Genomic DNA, 15,873 nt, shown 5'->3' on the forward strand with positions numbered 1-15,873 from the left:
GGGAAAGAGTTCTGAATGTGCTGAAGGGGAGGGCAGGCATGCATCTGCGCAGTCTGTAGTGTTATGAAAGTGTGGAGCATGTGGGTTTGATGCTCCAGAACTTTAATCAGCTTCTCTGTGGCATCTCTGTTTTAAGAATCCTTCTCTTGTCTTTCCTGCTTTTCGCTTTCCCTCCACTTCTTGCATTCAGTGTTTTCTGTCTGACTGCTGCAGCACCAGCTGGAATGTTTCTTCCTTGGTCTGTCTCAGTCGTTTTCTTATCTTGCACAGATGCTCTGCTGCTGTTGGGGGGTTGGTTCTCAAGTTCAAGTCTGGAGAGGCATAATTAACAATAGACAGAAGCACTATTGTCAACTACACATCTTCCCAGCTGACCATGGCGGCTCCTTGCAGCAAACTCTCCTGCTTGGAGCACATCTGAGTTGTTGCATCTGCTGTCACTGTGGGGAGAGGAGGCTGTGCAGTCCCATCTCTGCTCCGGCTATAGGAACTTAGATATCTATAGTCAGGTTTCGCGTGGCTTGTTGGAGAAGGGCTATTAGTGGGATGTGCAGCAGTGCTGTGCGAAGATAAAGGAGCTAAGGCAGGCATTCCAGAAGGCAAGGGAGGCAAACCGTCGCTCTGGTTCTTTGCTGAAGTCCTGCCACTTTTATAAGGGGCTGGATGCCATCCTTGGGGGCGACCCCACCTCCACTGCTAAGAGCCCCGTGAATACTTTGGCAGGACTGGAGGTGGCAGACAGTAGAATCAGCCGCAAGGCCAGTGTTTCTCAAGATGCATGTGTCATGCACCTTTCCAGACCCACCCTATTGATGTCAGTGAAACACCCACAATGATCCATAAGTACCTGAAATACCATAGAGAAGTAACCCTTTCTAGTGATATACTCCATTGCAAGATGGATCCGGGGCCAAAATTGGAAAATGCATTCCATCTATTGCTCTGCTGCAGTTAGGGAATCTCATTGCTGGGAAGCATTTCATGCACATTGCCAGAGTCACAGTGCTTCGTAGCAGAATGCCATTAATGGCCCTTCACGCTTGGGTTAATGCAGCCCCAACAGTTGACTTCCTGACTATAAACTGATTTGCGACCAAGTGGTAGCAGTCTGGAGTTGCCAGCTTCTACACAGCAATCACCACTGAGAGGGCAGTTCTCATTTTGGTCTCCTGGTGCTGCAGGTGGATTTCCGCATCCGAAAGTTTTGCAGCCACTGCTCATCATCCCAGACCTGAATAATGATGCGATCTCACCAGTCAGTGCTTGTTTCCTGAGCCCAAAAGCCATGGTCCACCATGTTCAGTTGCTCCATGAATGCCAAAAGTAATCTGGTGGTGTTTCTTTCCATAGCACACAGCAAGTCAGGCCATTCTAATTCCTGTTTAGAGCTCGTGATTAAGGCTGAGAGTTTGTCACAGAGGTCATGGAAGTCACAGATTCCGGGACTTTCTAGGACCTCTGTGACTTGTTCTGCGGTCAGTGCGGCTGGCCTGGGGACCGCTTGGGCAACCCATGGGCCAGCTGCTGCTGGGGCAGTCTTGTGCCACTGTGGCCCCTCCTCCAGCAGCAGGAGTGGGGGAGAGGGCGTGGGAGGGGGTGAGGGCTCTGGGCGGCTCTTCCCTCGGGGGACTCCCCGGAAGTGGCGACGTGTCCCTCCCTCAGCTCCTAGGCCCGTGCACTGCCTCTGCCCGCAGGCACTGCCCCCACAGCTCCCATTGGCCATGGTTCCTGGCCAATGGGAGCTGCAGAGCTGGTGCTTGGAGTGGGGACAGTGCGCAGAGCTAGGAGTTGAGGGAGGGTCATGTTGCTGCTTCCGGGGAACCACGAGGAGCTGGGCCGGGAGCCTGCCAGTCCTCTTCTTCCTGCCGCCCCTCCCCACCAGCAGGGATCCCAGGCCACTCCCTCCCCAAGTCATGGATAGGTCATGGGCCATGAATTTTTGTTTTCTGCCCATGACCTGTCCATGATTTTTACTAAAAATACCAGTGACTAAAATGACAGGTTTCAGTGTAGCAGCCGTGTTAGTCTGTATCCGCAAAAAGAAAAGGAGTACTTGTGGCACCTTAGAGACTAACAAATTTGCTCAAATAAATTTGTTAGTCTCTAAGGTGCCACAAGTACTTCTGTTCTTTTTGCGTGACTAAAATGTAGCCTTACTCATGATATACTGCATGACCATCTGCAATGTGTTCATAACAGTAACCACAACAGTAGAGAGTAGTGTGGGATCCATCCTTTCAGACAGAGATGGTGGGCGCGCAGTAAACAGAGGCCATTGAAAAATGCCATGAAATGCAGTCAGAAGCCCAGGGAATACTGGGACAAAAAGAGCAGCATCATGGGACATTGAGCCTGTACGCATGATTCACTGCGATCCACTCCATCTTCCCACAAATTCTAGCTGCAAAATGTGGCGAGTACCACAATGGGATAGCTACCCATAGTTCATTGCTCTCACTGTCAATGCTAGAACACCAGCTGTGGATGCGCTCTGCCAACAGAGGGAGCTTAGTATGAACATGCACAAGCGTTGTAATTATACCGGTTTTTGATTGTCAGCTTCTGTCAACAAAACTCTCTAGTGTAGACAAGGCCTAAGTACGTTTCCTAGACCTGAAGAAGAATTCTGATTAAGAAGTTGGTCCAATAAAAGAAATTACCTCATCCACCTTGTCTCTCTTATTTACTATTACTACTGAATCGAATGACAAATTCATAAGAATGTGGTCCTGCAGACACTTCTGAGTACAGTGCTTTGTTGTGTGAGTAGTTCTGTTGATTTCAGTAGGAATATACACTCAGTAGTAAGTATTCTTCTTCAAGTGTTTGCTCATGTCCATTCCATGTCAGGTGTGTGTGCTCGCCACATACACTGGTGCTAGAAGTTTTTCCCCCAGTGGTATCTGTCGGGCCAGCTCTAGCGCCCTCTAAAGTTGCGTGCATATGCGCCAATACAAAGGGCACCACCGGCCTGTCTTCCCCTCCCCACCCTCACTTCCTTCTTATGGCCAGTGATGGTGCTGGAATGTCCATATCAGTGGTCTTTCGTATCTGTTTTCAGTAGTGATTTTAGTGTATATAGTTACTTCAGTGTAAGTTATAGATAGTCCCCTGAGGGACTTAGCCCAGGGATAGTGCATGCCCAGGTCCTTGGGTATCAAGCTCTGCAAGAAGCCCGTGCCTGTCAGTGATTCTCACTAGAGCTGCTGAAGTGCTTTGGGGAGACCCACATATGTGACATGCAGGATCTGTAAAGGGTTCAAACAGCGTATTAAGAAAGAGTGGGACAGCAGACTTAGAGCGCTTCTCATGGAGCCACTTAGCGCCAAGTACATCAACATCAGTAAGGCATTCCCCTTCACTACCGCCCTCACGGCACTCATCCCAGTCTCCGGTGCCTGCCAAGAGACGTAAGAAGCATGCACAAAGAGGGTGCTTCCCAGTGTCCCACAAGGGAAAGATGGGGGATGAGCTGAGACCCATGCTGGGGTGCTTGTCTTCTCCGGAACTTGGTGAGGCAGCAGCCTCACCCAGCAGACTGCCAGGCATGTCTCAGGACCTGTCTCCCTGGGAGCAGTAGGGGTGTCCGACATCTGACAGTGCCGTCTACGCCCGAGGCGTTTCAAGCAGCCATGGACATTGTTCCCTTGCTGGTGACACTGACACCTTATGAAGAGAGATCCTAGGACCTCCCATTGGTAATGTGGGTGGTGGTCTTGTCTAGAGGCAAGCTGGCGATGGGACCCCTGCAGCAGTTCCCATCCCCACAGCACCAGACGGTCACCAGAGTCTCGTCAGTGATCTCTGGAGCCATGCAATCAGAGACCTGATACTGCTTGCTGAGTTACTGGCACCAGTCCCTCAGCGGTGGTCCCAGAGGTGCACCCCGGTCCCCGGAGTGCTGCCGCTGATCCTCTGAGCACTATCATTGGTCGCCAGACACATAGCTTCGCTCCATGGAACCCCTGTACTGCTCCCCAAGCACTAAACACCAGCCCTCCCGATACTGTGTGGAAGCGGAGACGGCAGCAGCACCACCCTGGTCACTGAGGGAGGACCCTTGCTCTGAGGGCGAGGAGATTGATGTACCCAAGAGCAAGGTGTACCCTGCATTGCCAGCGGGTTTTCCCCCAGGCCCGTCAGTAAGCGCATGGCCACAAGGCCAATGGCCTGTACCCTGGCAGTTCTGGAACCCGTGGGGGTTCCTCCCTGCCCTGGAATACCAGGTACAACACTCAGTCTCTGGTGCCTCAGAAAGGTGGTCAGCAACGGTATACCGCCCAACTCAGATGAAGGATCGGTCTAAGGTACCCATGCGCCTCCAGTAGCCTCGGACAAGTCTGCCCCAACTGGGGAAGTGGAATTAGTACCTCCCCCTATTCTGGCCTCTTTTTCCTCCTCACCTGATGAGGCAGTGGTGGGACCATCTCTCCTGGTTCCACAGTTCCACAAGAACTACTTAAGCGTGTTGGTTCAAACTTGGGCTTAGAAGCAGAGGATCTAAAGGATCCCACTGACGCCCTATTCAATATTTTGGCAGCAGCGTCCCCATTGAAGGTCACCCTTCCCGTCCATGAGGGGGTCATGAAACTTGTCAAGACCTTATGGTAGACCCCATCTTCTCTGTCCCCTATTTCTAAGTGCACAGAAAGTACTATGCCTTGCCAAGGGCTTTGAATATCTGTACTCTCATCCCTCCCCTCAATCCTTTGTAGTCACAGTGGCCAATAAGAGAGAGAGACAAGGTCAAACCAGTTCGACCCCCAAAAAAGAAGTCAAAGAGTCTAGATCTTTTTGGCAGAAAAGTTTATTTGACTGCCAGCTTGGAAACTGAGCATATTGAACCACCAAGCTTTTCTCGGGCAATATGATTACAGTGTGTGGCACTTTATGACCAAGTTTGCTGACTCTCTGCCACAGGAGTCCAAACAGAAGTTCTTGGCCCTACTTGACAAGACAAGACTGTAGCCAGGGCCTCTCTCCAGGCAGCCTCAGATGCTGCCGTCTAAACAGCTGGAACAAAGGCATTGGCTGTATCCATGAGGTGGGCATCGTGGCTGCAGTCATCTGGCCTGTCCGTGGAAGTCTAGCAATCCATCCAGGACTTCCCCTTAGATGGATCGGCTGTATTTTCAGAACAAACTGACGGGCTGCATGGACTAAAAGATTCTAGGGCCCACTATGCTCCTTGGCCTTTACACTCCCACAGCCTCAAGGAAGCATTTCAGGCCTCAACAGCCTCAGAGGTTTGGGGGCTAGGCCAGGGCTAAGCCCTATAGAAAGGAGGACAAGGGCTACAAGCACCGCCAGGGCCAACCATCAGCCACATTTGACCCAATCAGGCTCTAGCTGCCACCCTCCTGGGAAAAAGCAGGCATTTTGAGGATGCGCCCAAGGGCAGCCTCCCAGTCTACACCAAGGATCCAACCCCCCCTCTTATTTTCAGACTGCCTATTGCCCTCCCTTCTTGCTTGGACTATTATAATATCAGACCAGTGGGTGCTCAGCACTGTAGCAGTGGGGGGTATACCCTCCAATTTATTTCCATTCCTCCTTCCCACCCCATATCCTTTCCCTCTTCAGGGACTCTTTTCACGAGCAACTGCTTGTCTAGGAGGTGCAAACCCTTTTATGGGTGGGGGCCATAGAGGAAGTGCCCAAAGAACTGAGAGGGAAATGCTTTTACTCCTGCTACTTCCTGATATCGAAGGCCAAAGTGGGTCTATGACCCATCTTGGGCCTACAAGGCCTCAACAAATGTCTCAAAAAGTTGAAGTTCCGCATGGTATCTCTGGCCTCCATTATCCCTTCCTGGATCCTGGAAACTGGTATGCCGCCCTTGACTTAGAGGATGCATACGTCCACTGTTTCTATGTTCCGTGGCCACAGAAGGTTTCTATGGTTTGTGGTTGGAAGGACTTGCTACCAGTTTGCAGTGCTCCCATTTGGTCTAGCAACAGCACCAAGAGTGTTTACAAAATATATGGTAGTAGTCACAACCTATCTCAGACATTGGGGTATTCAGATCTTACCTGTATTTTGACAATTGGCTCATCAAGAGTCACTCGAGGCCACAAGTCCAACACGGTGTTGTAGTAGTTTGAGACACCTGCCAAGTTCCGGGCCTGTTGATAAATGAACAAAAATCAACACTAGTCCCAGTACAAAGAATGGAGTTTATCGAAGCAGTTCTTGACTCTACCCGAGCCAGAGCTTTCCTACCAGAAGCCAGATTCTTGGCAATGTCAGATCTGATTGCCCGAGTCATGATTCACCACAGCCCAAGTATGCCTCAGACTGCTAGGGCACATAGCAGGGTACACCTATGTAATACAGCACGCAAAGCTATGTCTTAGACCACTACAGATGTGGCTGGCATCGGTCTACTCTGCAGCCAAACATCACTTGGACATGGTCCTCATAAAACCACCGCAAATTCTTACCTCCCTAGCATGGTGGTCAAACCCACACCATGTGACAGAAGGGGTTCCATTTGCGACTCCATGTCCCTGGTGTTGGATGCCTTGGACTTGCAGTGGGCAGCCCACCTCAGTACACTCACGACCCAGGGCCTGTGGTCTCAAGAGGAGCTGTTATTACATATAAACGTGAGGGAACTCAGAGCCACCCGTCTGGCTTGCGAAGTGTTCTTTCCCCAACTGTCGGGCAAAGTAGTGCAGGTATTGGTGGACAACATAGTATCAATGTTCTGTCAACAAGCAAGGGGGAGCACAGTCATCAGCTCTCTGCCAAGAAAGCCCTTTGTTCTGTATCCAACATGTCCATCTATAAGCCTCGCATCTCCTGGGGATCTTGAACACTTTAGCAGGTTGCCGCAGCTGATCGTCGTCCTCACACCACAAGTGGTCCTCTACCTGGATGTCACTGGAACACCTTCCAGAAGTGGGGAACTCCCCAGGTGGACCTATTCGCTACCAAACAAAACAGAAAATGTCATTGGCTTTGTTCTCTGCCCGGCCTCAACAAGGGCTCGCTTTCAATCCCTTTCTCCTGTTATGGATATGCAACCTGATGTATGCCTTTCCACCAATGCTTCTCATCAACAAGGTTCTTATGAAGATCAAGAGGGACAAGGCCATGAGTCATTATGATAGCCCTGGCTTGGCATGCTTGTGGATGCTTCCAAACCGCCTGAACCTGCTCTCGCAGGACCACAGACCACTGCTGCACCCAAACCTTGCCTCCCTGCACCTGGCAGCATGAATACTGCATGGCTAAGCCTCGAGGAACAGGCTTGCTCCAGACAGGTCCAACGTGTTCTTTTAGAAAGCAGAAAACCTCTACCAGGCACTCTTATCGATCAGGGTACACCTGGCAGCCATATCAGCCTTCCATTCTCACATCCAGAGCAGATCAGTCTTCTTGCATGCAGTGACAATCAGATTTCTCAAGAACCTGGAAAGACTCCACTGGTCCTTTCCTCGTAGCAATCACTTCTGCGAGACAGGTCTCTGAGATCAAGTCTTTAATCTCAGAACCCCCTTACACAGTGTTCTGTAAGGACATGGTTCAGCTGCGCCTCCACCCAGCCTTCATCCCAAAGGTGGTATTGAAGTTTCATGTCAATCGGGATATCCTCCTGCCAGTGTTCTTCCCAAAGCTATAGAGCTCTGAGAAGAGACATCTACATGCTCTGGATGTTGGACATGCCCTGGCTTTCTACCTTGAGCGAACCAAGCCCTTCTGTAGTTCATCTCAGCTTTTCATTGCAGAGGCTGACAGGATGAAGGGACTCCTGGTGTCATCTCAGAGTACTTTACCCTGGATCTCCACCCATGAGCAGGCAAAGGTTACACCTTCGCCAATAACGACAGCTCATTCAGCAAGAGCACAGGCTTCCTCAGCAGCATTCCTGGCTCATGTTCCAATCCAGGACATCTGCAGGGCCGCGACATGGTCAGCTGTCCATACTTTCATGACACACTATGCCATCACTCAAATGGCCTGAGATGACACTGGCTTTGGCAGAACAGTGTTACAATCGACCCATCCATGAACTCCTGGCTCACCTCCAGAGGCACTGCTTGCAAGTCACCTGACATGGACTGGACAGGTGCAAGCACTCGAAGAAGAAAAAATGGTTACCTACATCTTGTAACTGTTCTTTGAGATGCGTTGCTCATATCCTTCCTTGACCCACTCTCCTTTCCCTTTGTCGGAATTCCAACGGGGAGAACTGAAGGGCCCCTTATACCGGCACATATGTGTGCGACTCCAGAGAGTGCAAGAGCCGGCCCTTCGGATACCACGGGGGGGAAAACTTCCGGCACCGGTACATGTGGCGAGCAGACACCGGACATAGAATGGACATGAACAGCACGTCTCAAAGAACAACAGTTAGGAGAGGTGGGAAACTGCTTTTTTTCAGGATCAGGATTAGGCTCCAGATTTGTAATTACCACTTATTGGTGTTACCTTTTTTCAGCTAAAGGATGAACAGAGCAACTTGTTCATGTTAGTGTATTTTTTCCCTATTTCATGATCTTCAGCTTTACATAAAAGCGGAAGCTGGACGTTGAGCCAGTGTTGACGTTTGCAATATGGCTCATATAAAAAACACACAGGCTAACTTCTTTAAAAGGCATTACATAAGATTCACAAGCTGGCACAAAATACAAATGCTGTTACCACAAATCTGATTACAGAATTTCAGAGTCATGCCTATTGTGGCAAGCTTTCAGTATCTCAGCCATGTGCATTAGTATTGCAGGAACTAGTTTGTGACAAACATAAATGAAGCATTAGAATTCAAAAATAAAATTTGTGACATTTTATTAATGGATCAAGATTTTTTAAAACATGATATAACTTTTTTTTTAAAGAAAGATGGAGTCATTGTTTTTATAACCAAACTAGCACTAATTAACTCCTTAACAATCTAGATTTCCTTCAATGTATCCAAATGATGGCACTATTGCTACATCCACTTTCAGAGGGTATTAGAGAGCAAACATTAGGAGGCTAAGATCTTGTCAACACTACAGGTTACTTGGGTATAACTTGCATCACTCGGGTGTGAATAATCCACACAACTGAGTGACATAAATTACCTGTGTAGACAGTGCTATGTCGGTAACAGAGCTTCTCCCACTGACATAGTTACCATCTCTCAGAGGCAAGAATTATTAAGCCACAAGAAGAGCTCTCTCCTGTGGGCTTAGAGCATCTCCACCACAAGCACCAAGCACAAGAACCTTTTTCCATTATAATTAGAAACTGTACCATAATATTTCCATAGGTTGCCAGATTGTTTTCAAGAGAGACCCTTTGCCCTTGGGTGTCAGAGTGCATTGTTATTTATGGGATACTAATGTATGGTTATTGTCTAAACAGTTTCCTATATTGAACGCTGATCTGCAAACAACGAGTGGCAGCCAGGAAAAGCAGTCCTGGTGGGAAAAGGCACTCTATTCTCCGCTCTTTCCTGCATCACAGTGTGACGGTAAGAAGACATCTATTATTGAACTAACTGTGTTAAAATTGCTAACTTTACAGATGACCAGAAATAAAACTACCAGCTACATATAACATTAATTTGTTTTTATTATAAATGCTAATTTGGGGGATAACAGCGGCATGGTCAGATTAAATCACATTTTTAATAAACATCTGCTTATCAATATCACTGATAACTTTAGATTTATTTAAAATGAAAATTAAAAAAAAAACTTTCTACAGTTTATGCCAGTTTGTTCACTTTTTGCTTTTTTTTTCTCACGTTGGACTATAAAATAGATGAGTCAGCTTCACTTCTTTTTCTATTTATTTTCTAGTTATATTAACACAGTGCTGCAATGTTTGGATTGCTCACACAAAGGGGAATGCTTTTTAAAAAAAACAAAAACAAAAAAAGGGATTCCTTGAAGGTCTTTGATCTGTAAGAACTTGTCTTTAGAAAAACTTAAATTTGGGGCCAAAATTGACCTGATACCATCCCTTTAACATATGTGACTTTGAAAGCACTTCACTAAATTTTGGTACATTTGTCAGACTGGGTACATTTGTAATCAATTGTCGGACTGGTTTTTAATAAATTCAGCCTTTTTTTTCTTTGCTCTAAAATTTAAAATAAACTTTGGATCCAGTTTGAGATTGCCTAATAGTCAGTTGTACTTATTGTAGACTAAATTGTTTCAGTATTTGGGGAAGTAGTGGTAGAGGCCACAGTAGTAGCAAGGATAGAAAGTTAGTTGTCAAGGGAGTAATTGTAACTTGGCCTGAGATGCTGCAGCAGAGGGTCTGGCAGTAGGGCCACAAGTGCTTTGTTGACTTATGGTTGGAGGGGAAAGGTTGCTGATCGATTTGCCCTTCATGAAATTGCATATCAAATACGTTATTCAAGGAAATGGTGGTACATCTCTCCCAGCGAGGGGAGTAGCGCTAAAATCGACTTTGCTGGATCGAATTTGGGGCAGTGCGGACGCAAATCAATGGTATTGGCCTCCGGGAGCTATCTCAGAGTGCTCTATTGTGGACAGCACTTTGAACTCCGATGCACTAGCCAGGTACACAGGAAAAGCCCCGGGAACTTTTAAATTTAATTTCCTGTTTGGTCAGCGTGGCGAACTCAGCAGCACAGGCGATCATGCAGTCCCCCCAGAATCGTAGAGCGTAGAATGTTTCTACGCTCCCCCTATCATCTCTGTCCCTGAGGTTATCGCAGATTAGAAGGCGAAAAACACACTCGTGATGACATGATTTCCGAGCTCATGCAGTCCTCCTGCACTGATAGGGCACAGCTTAATGCACAGAGGCATTCATTGGCAGAGGCCAGGAAAGAATTGAGTGAGCGCCAAGAGCAGAGGCAGGATGCGATGCTGAGGCTAATGGGGGAGCAAACAGACATGATCAAGTGTCTGTAAAGCCAACATGAGCACAGACCCCCGCTGCATCCACCGTATAACCGCCTACCCTCCTCCCCATGTTCTATAGCCTCCTCACCCAGCCGCCCAAGAACGCGGGGGGGAGGGGACTACGGGCACCCAGCCACCCCACTGCAGAGGATGGCCCAAGCAACAAAAGGCTATCATTCAAACAGTTTGATTTTTAGTGTGGCTACAATAAGCAATGTGGCCTTGTCCTTCCCTCCTCCCCGACCCCACCCGCGCTACCTAGTCCATTATCTCTTTTTTTTTTCTTTTTTAATTAATAAAGAATGCATGGTTTCAAAACAATAGTTACTTTATTTCGAAGGGGGGAGAGTGGTTGGCTTACAGGGAATTAAAATCAACAAAGGGGGCAGGTTTGCATCAAGGAGAAAAATACACAACTGTCACACCATAGCCTGGCCAGTCATGAAACTGGTTTTCAAAGCCTCTCTGATGCGCAGCGCTCCTTGCTGTGCTCTTCTAATCGCCCTGGTGTCTGGCACGAAACGATTGTCTGACATTGCTTTCACGGAGGGAGGAGCGACTGATGACATGTACCCAAAACCACCTGCAACAATGTTTTTGCCCCATCAGGCATTGGGAGCTTAACCCAGTATTCTAATGTGCGGCGGAGACTGTGGGATGCACCGCTCCGTAAGTCGATGCTAGCCACAATAGTGAGGACGCACTCGGCCGACTTAATGCGCTTAGTGTGGACATATTCAAACGACTTCTATAAAATCGACCTAATTTACCCTGAGATAAATCTGAAGAAAACTTATTAGATGTTATGCATTTTAGTGAAATGTAGATAACCTTGTTTCTTAATGAGATTTTCCTCTTCCTTTTTTGTCTCCTCCACTCTGAAACAAAAACACCTCAAGAATGTTACACAAATGCCAAGGGAGAGAATGGTGTGGGAGAATACCCAGATATAAAGGAAGTTCCCAACAATGAAGAACATCTTTTAGATTTTAATATGGTGAGTGATTTATTTTTATCCTCTGTCATCACAGTCTTTGTGGCTGGCCCCAGTTATATTCCAGACTACAAATTCTGATTCTCTCCACATTTTCATTTTGAAGCCACTTTCTTGTCCTGGCATTTTTTGCAAACCCCTCACCATACTTACCTGTCTTTTGGCCAGGAGGGTGGAATGTAAGCCCTCTGGACTGATTGTGAATTGATTGGTCAGATGTGCTGGAAGAGTGCTGTATTTTTTCTTCACAGAGCTTACCTTCTGTAACTAGGGTGGGACAATGTGCTCCTGCAAACCACACAGAGCCAGCTGTTATGGGAAGTTAACAAAATATGTCTGTTGAACTTTGTGTCCTCATAAGTGACAAACTGCTGCTTTAAAGTGAATGCTACTTTTGCAGTAGGAGAAAATGCCTTTTGTCCCAGTTATTGCTACACTTCACTTTTGCCAAGAATGATAGCTTGGATACGCTTCTACTTAGTGAATTGCCCAACAGGGTATATTGTGTAGTGCTGCTAGCATCTAGATTTTGCACTCAACATACTCCTGTAAGATCATTGATGCAGCTGCAAATACGATGTGTTTCCAGAAGTGTGGCGTGATGCAGACAAACTAGCATGATGTGAGACCTTAGGATTTGGGAATGACTTGGAGAGTTACTCTCCAGTTAGCAGTGATGATGATGATGTACTCAGAATTACAAATGTGGTTCAGAAATTGGCAAGAAAGTCAGAAATGGAAGACGTTGAACGAAAGGATGGGTGAAAAAAATGCTGTCCTGAATGTGGACTTGTCATCACAGCCCAACCCTCGCTATTCATGTCTGTTAGAGAGCAGAAGTGAGAACTGTAACTCTGAATAACTCTGGCATCTTGCCCCAACTCCAAAAATAAATCATTATAAAATCTGCCGGCTTATAAATAGACAAATCTGTTGTTTTCCACTGTATGAAATAAACTGTCAATTTAAATCCTTAGGTTTCTTCTGTTCATGAAGCAAGGTGTACAGATGGTAGAAATTCTGGAGCAAAACCAAATGGCTTCAGGAAGAAAATATACTCCAGTGATAGCTCCAGCTCTGAAGAGACAGCTTCAGAAGGTGGAAGTGAATGGGCTGATCCTTGTGAGGAGGAGCTTTTTTCTCGAACTCACCTATAAAACTCCAGAATACAACAAATGATTTAAAAGTAACATGAGATGGAAAACTGTCCTTCCTGAGGGTCTGTAGCTCTAAAACAACAACTTGAGTTTCTCTTCAGTTAACGGATTCAGATATGTATTTATCTTTCTCTTCTTGCTTATTTTATAGTTAGGGACATAACTGTCCTGTTGAATATTTTACTTTCTCCAAACTGTTAAATTCTTGGCTATTTGAACTAGACTAGATTGTGTTGTCAAATCAAGAATGGATGTGCATGTGCTTGTCTTAGTGGTACCACTGCTTTTTTGCATCTTAACTGCAGTTATTATCATTCGTAACTGTAGCCCTACCACTATTACTATCTTACTAGCATTGCAGTGTCTACAACTACTTCTGCTATTCAGACTTTAGCTTTTGGCACATTTAGGATTTGTTCTTTGAGAACTGGGAGATAAATACTAAACACTGTAATCTATCAGTGCCTTTCTGAATGCAGGAGAAAAGCATGAATGACTTGTCCAGTCTTCATTCAGTAAATCTCATAACTTTGAAGTAGGAACAACAGGGTTGTGCTTTAGAGACTTACAGAAACTGTGTTTTCTATCCTATGATTTTTCCCTCCCTCCCCCCATCCTGCAAACCAACACTGAAAATGCTATGGTTTGTAGTCTTCTTGCTAACTGGAGAAGCCAAGGATTTTTGTAGGTATGGAGGCAATGTGGATTTTCTTTTCTTCTTCTTTTTTTTTTTTTTGTCCTTTTTAGTGACCTGCCATTATAAGGTAGAAGTATTTTAAAAAAAAAACACCAAACCCCTCCCCCACTCCCCCAACCACTGGGGTTATGTGGGGATTGTTGTACACTTTGTAACAAGTAATAAGGATGTTGGCTTGTTGCAAATGATTGCATTCGTGTAACCTGCAAATGCATCTTATATTGAATTTGAGCCTGATGACTAAAAGTATCTAAAATGCTCAGAATGTTCAGTGTTTTATATGCAAAAGGTCAGTGCTTCACTTGAAAGAAATCCTGTGGCTGCTGCAGTTAGCTGCTGTTGTGGCTGTAATTTAGTAAATCTCGTAGTTCATTTTGTGTTCCTGAGAGAATGTTAGGGGCAAGTTATGTGTGTGGTGGGTGGGAGGGTGGGGAGGGCGGGAAGTGATGACTTACAACATACATGTGTGATTGCAGTAGTGATTGTTGCTTTATGTGACTTGCTTTTAAATTTTATTTTGTTAACCTAGAAAGTCAATACATCATCAAGTTGCATCTGTACAAGACTATCAGCTCCTTGTGCTTTTTAACACATTATGCAAAATTTATAAGACAGGAGGAGCAATATTTGCAAAACTAAACATCCTAAGTTTTTACCAACTATGTTTTTTAAAAACTAATCTATACAATAGCAGCATGTCTATAACAGCAGGAAGTGCAGACAGTCTAGTACTGACTTGAAAAAGCTTAACCGTTAATTTTGACAGGCAATAAAAACTCCTAAGAATTATAGCTGTTTGAAATGTGATCTGAACTGGCTTTGAAATATGTTCTGTGGCAGGGAAGTGAATTGAATAACTAGGTTTTGTTGCCTTTTCTTAATTGATAGTACAAGAATTAAGATCTGTGGTTATAAAGCCATGCGAGGCTGCATGTATCCTTTTTGTTGAAACCCTTACTTAATTGGCTTTGTTTGTTCTTACCAGGAAAAATTTTCTGATCCTGCTATTAAAGTACATTATCTTAGGGTTTATATTCATACAACAAATCTTTTGACACTTTAAATTTTTTTTAAATTTTATTTATTTGCAGATTTTGGATAGGTTTTTATGTATTTTACTTTCTTCTGGAGCTTCCTTAAGAGGTTGTGTAGCACCTGCACTGAAAACTATTTATCTGTAAATGTAAAAGTAAAATGAACATAACATGTAAATTCCTCGAATCACTACAAGGAAGAATGGAATTGAGCTTCATTCTAAAATAAAAAATGACCAAAAGGACATATTTCAAACACAATCTTTAGCTCGGTTTATTTTGGATAGAGCTGCTTTTTTAGTAAGAAAGGGCTCAAAAACAACAAAGGTGTTGACTTTAGTTACATTGTGGTGTAATATTCCAGCACCTTTGGGGGGAAATAAAATGGTATATAAATGAGCTTGGGCAATAACAAATTGTCTGTACTTGTTTTCATAGTTTAATGGCTAAAGCTCTGAAGCTTTCAGTGAGAGAGTTGAGGTGTGGTTTTTAGTTTTTCTGTATGGATAGAGACACAAAAAAGCATTAAAGGTTGGCAAACGCTGAACTGCACTGTGGTATGAAGCGCATTGCATATCCATAGCACTGAAATATCAGTTTTCCATTCCTGGGCTGAAATTTGTTTCTACTGTTTTGCTTCAAGTGGTTGTATTTGTTCTGATTTCATGTACACCAGAGTAACTGATTTTGTTTTCTTGTGGGGTTACTTAACACCGAATAAAAATATAAAAGGACAGTCGGATGGCCTGTGTGTATTCTTTTTGCTTTAGTTAAAATATATAATTCTCATTCAAATTTGAACATACAACACTTAGTAATTAAATATTTTGAGGTAGACAGGGGCGGCACTACGAATTCCGCCGCCCCAAGCAGGGCGGCGCGCTGTGCCGCTCGCGCTGCCGGGCGCTGGTCCCGCGCCTTCGCGGGACCTCCCGCAGACGTGCCGCTGGTCCTGCGCCTACGGTGGAGCTTCTGCAGGCATGCCTGCGGGAGGTCCACACGAGCCGCGGGACCAGCACACCCGCCGCAGTCATGCCTGCGGGAGGTCCGGTCGTCCCGCAGCTCTGTTGGACCTCCCGCAGGCATGACTACGGAAGGTCCGCCGGACCCGCCTGCC

The 15,873-nt window shown here is 45.8% G+C and overlaps 1 protein-coding gene across 7 annotated transcripts in view; it reads left to right on the forward strand.

Moving 5' to 3' along the window:
• KIAA0232 (KIAA0232 ortholog) overlaps nucleotides 1-14,131 on the forward strand; it is a 104,005-nt gene extending 89,874 nt beyond the window's left edge. For all 7 annotated transcript variants that reach the window (XM_039540133.1, XM_039540130.1, XM_039540127.1 and 4 more), the window contains 3 exons: nucleotides 9,355-9,463; nucleotides 11,774-11,871; nucleotides 12,846-14,131. In XM_039540133.1, the coding sequence (XP_039396067.1) occupies nucleotides 9,355-9,463; nucleotides 11,774-11,871; nucleotides 12,846-13,025 (387 nt within the window). In that variant the 3' untranslated portion in view covers nucleotides 13,026-14,131. The remainder of the gene's footprint in view (nucleotides 1-9,354; nucleotides 9,464-11,773; nucleotides 11,872-12,845) is intronic.
• Nucleotides 14,132-15,873: the final 1,742 nt, after the last annotated feature.

The sequence above is a fragment of the Mauremys reevesii genome, linkage group 5 (genome assembly GCF_016161935.1).
Source record: "Mauremys reevesii isolate NIE-2019 linkage group 5, ASM1616193v1, whole genome shotgun sequence".
NCBI lineage: Eukaryota > Metazoa > Chordata > Testudines > Geoemydidae > Mauremys > Mauremys reevesii.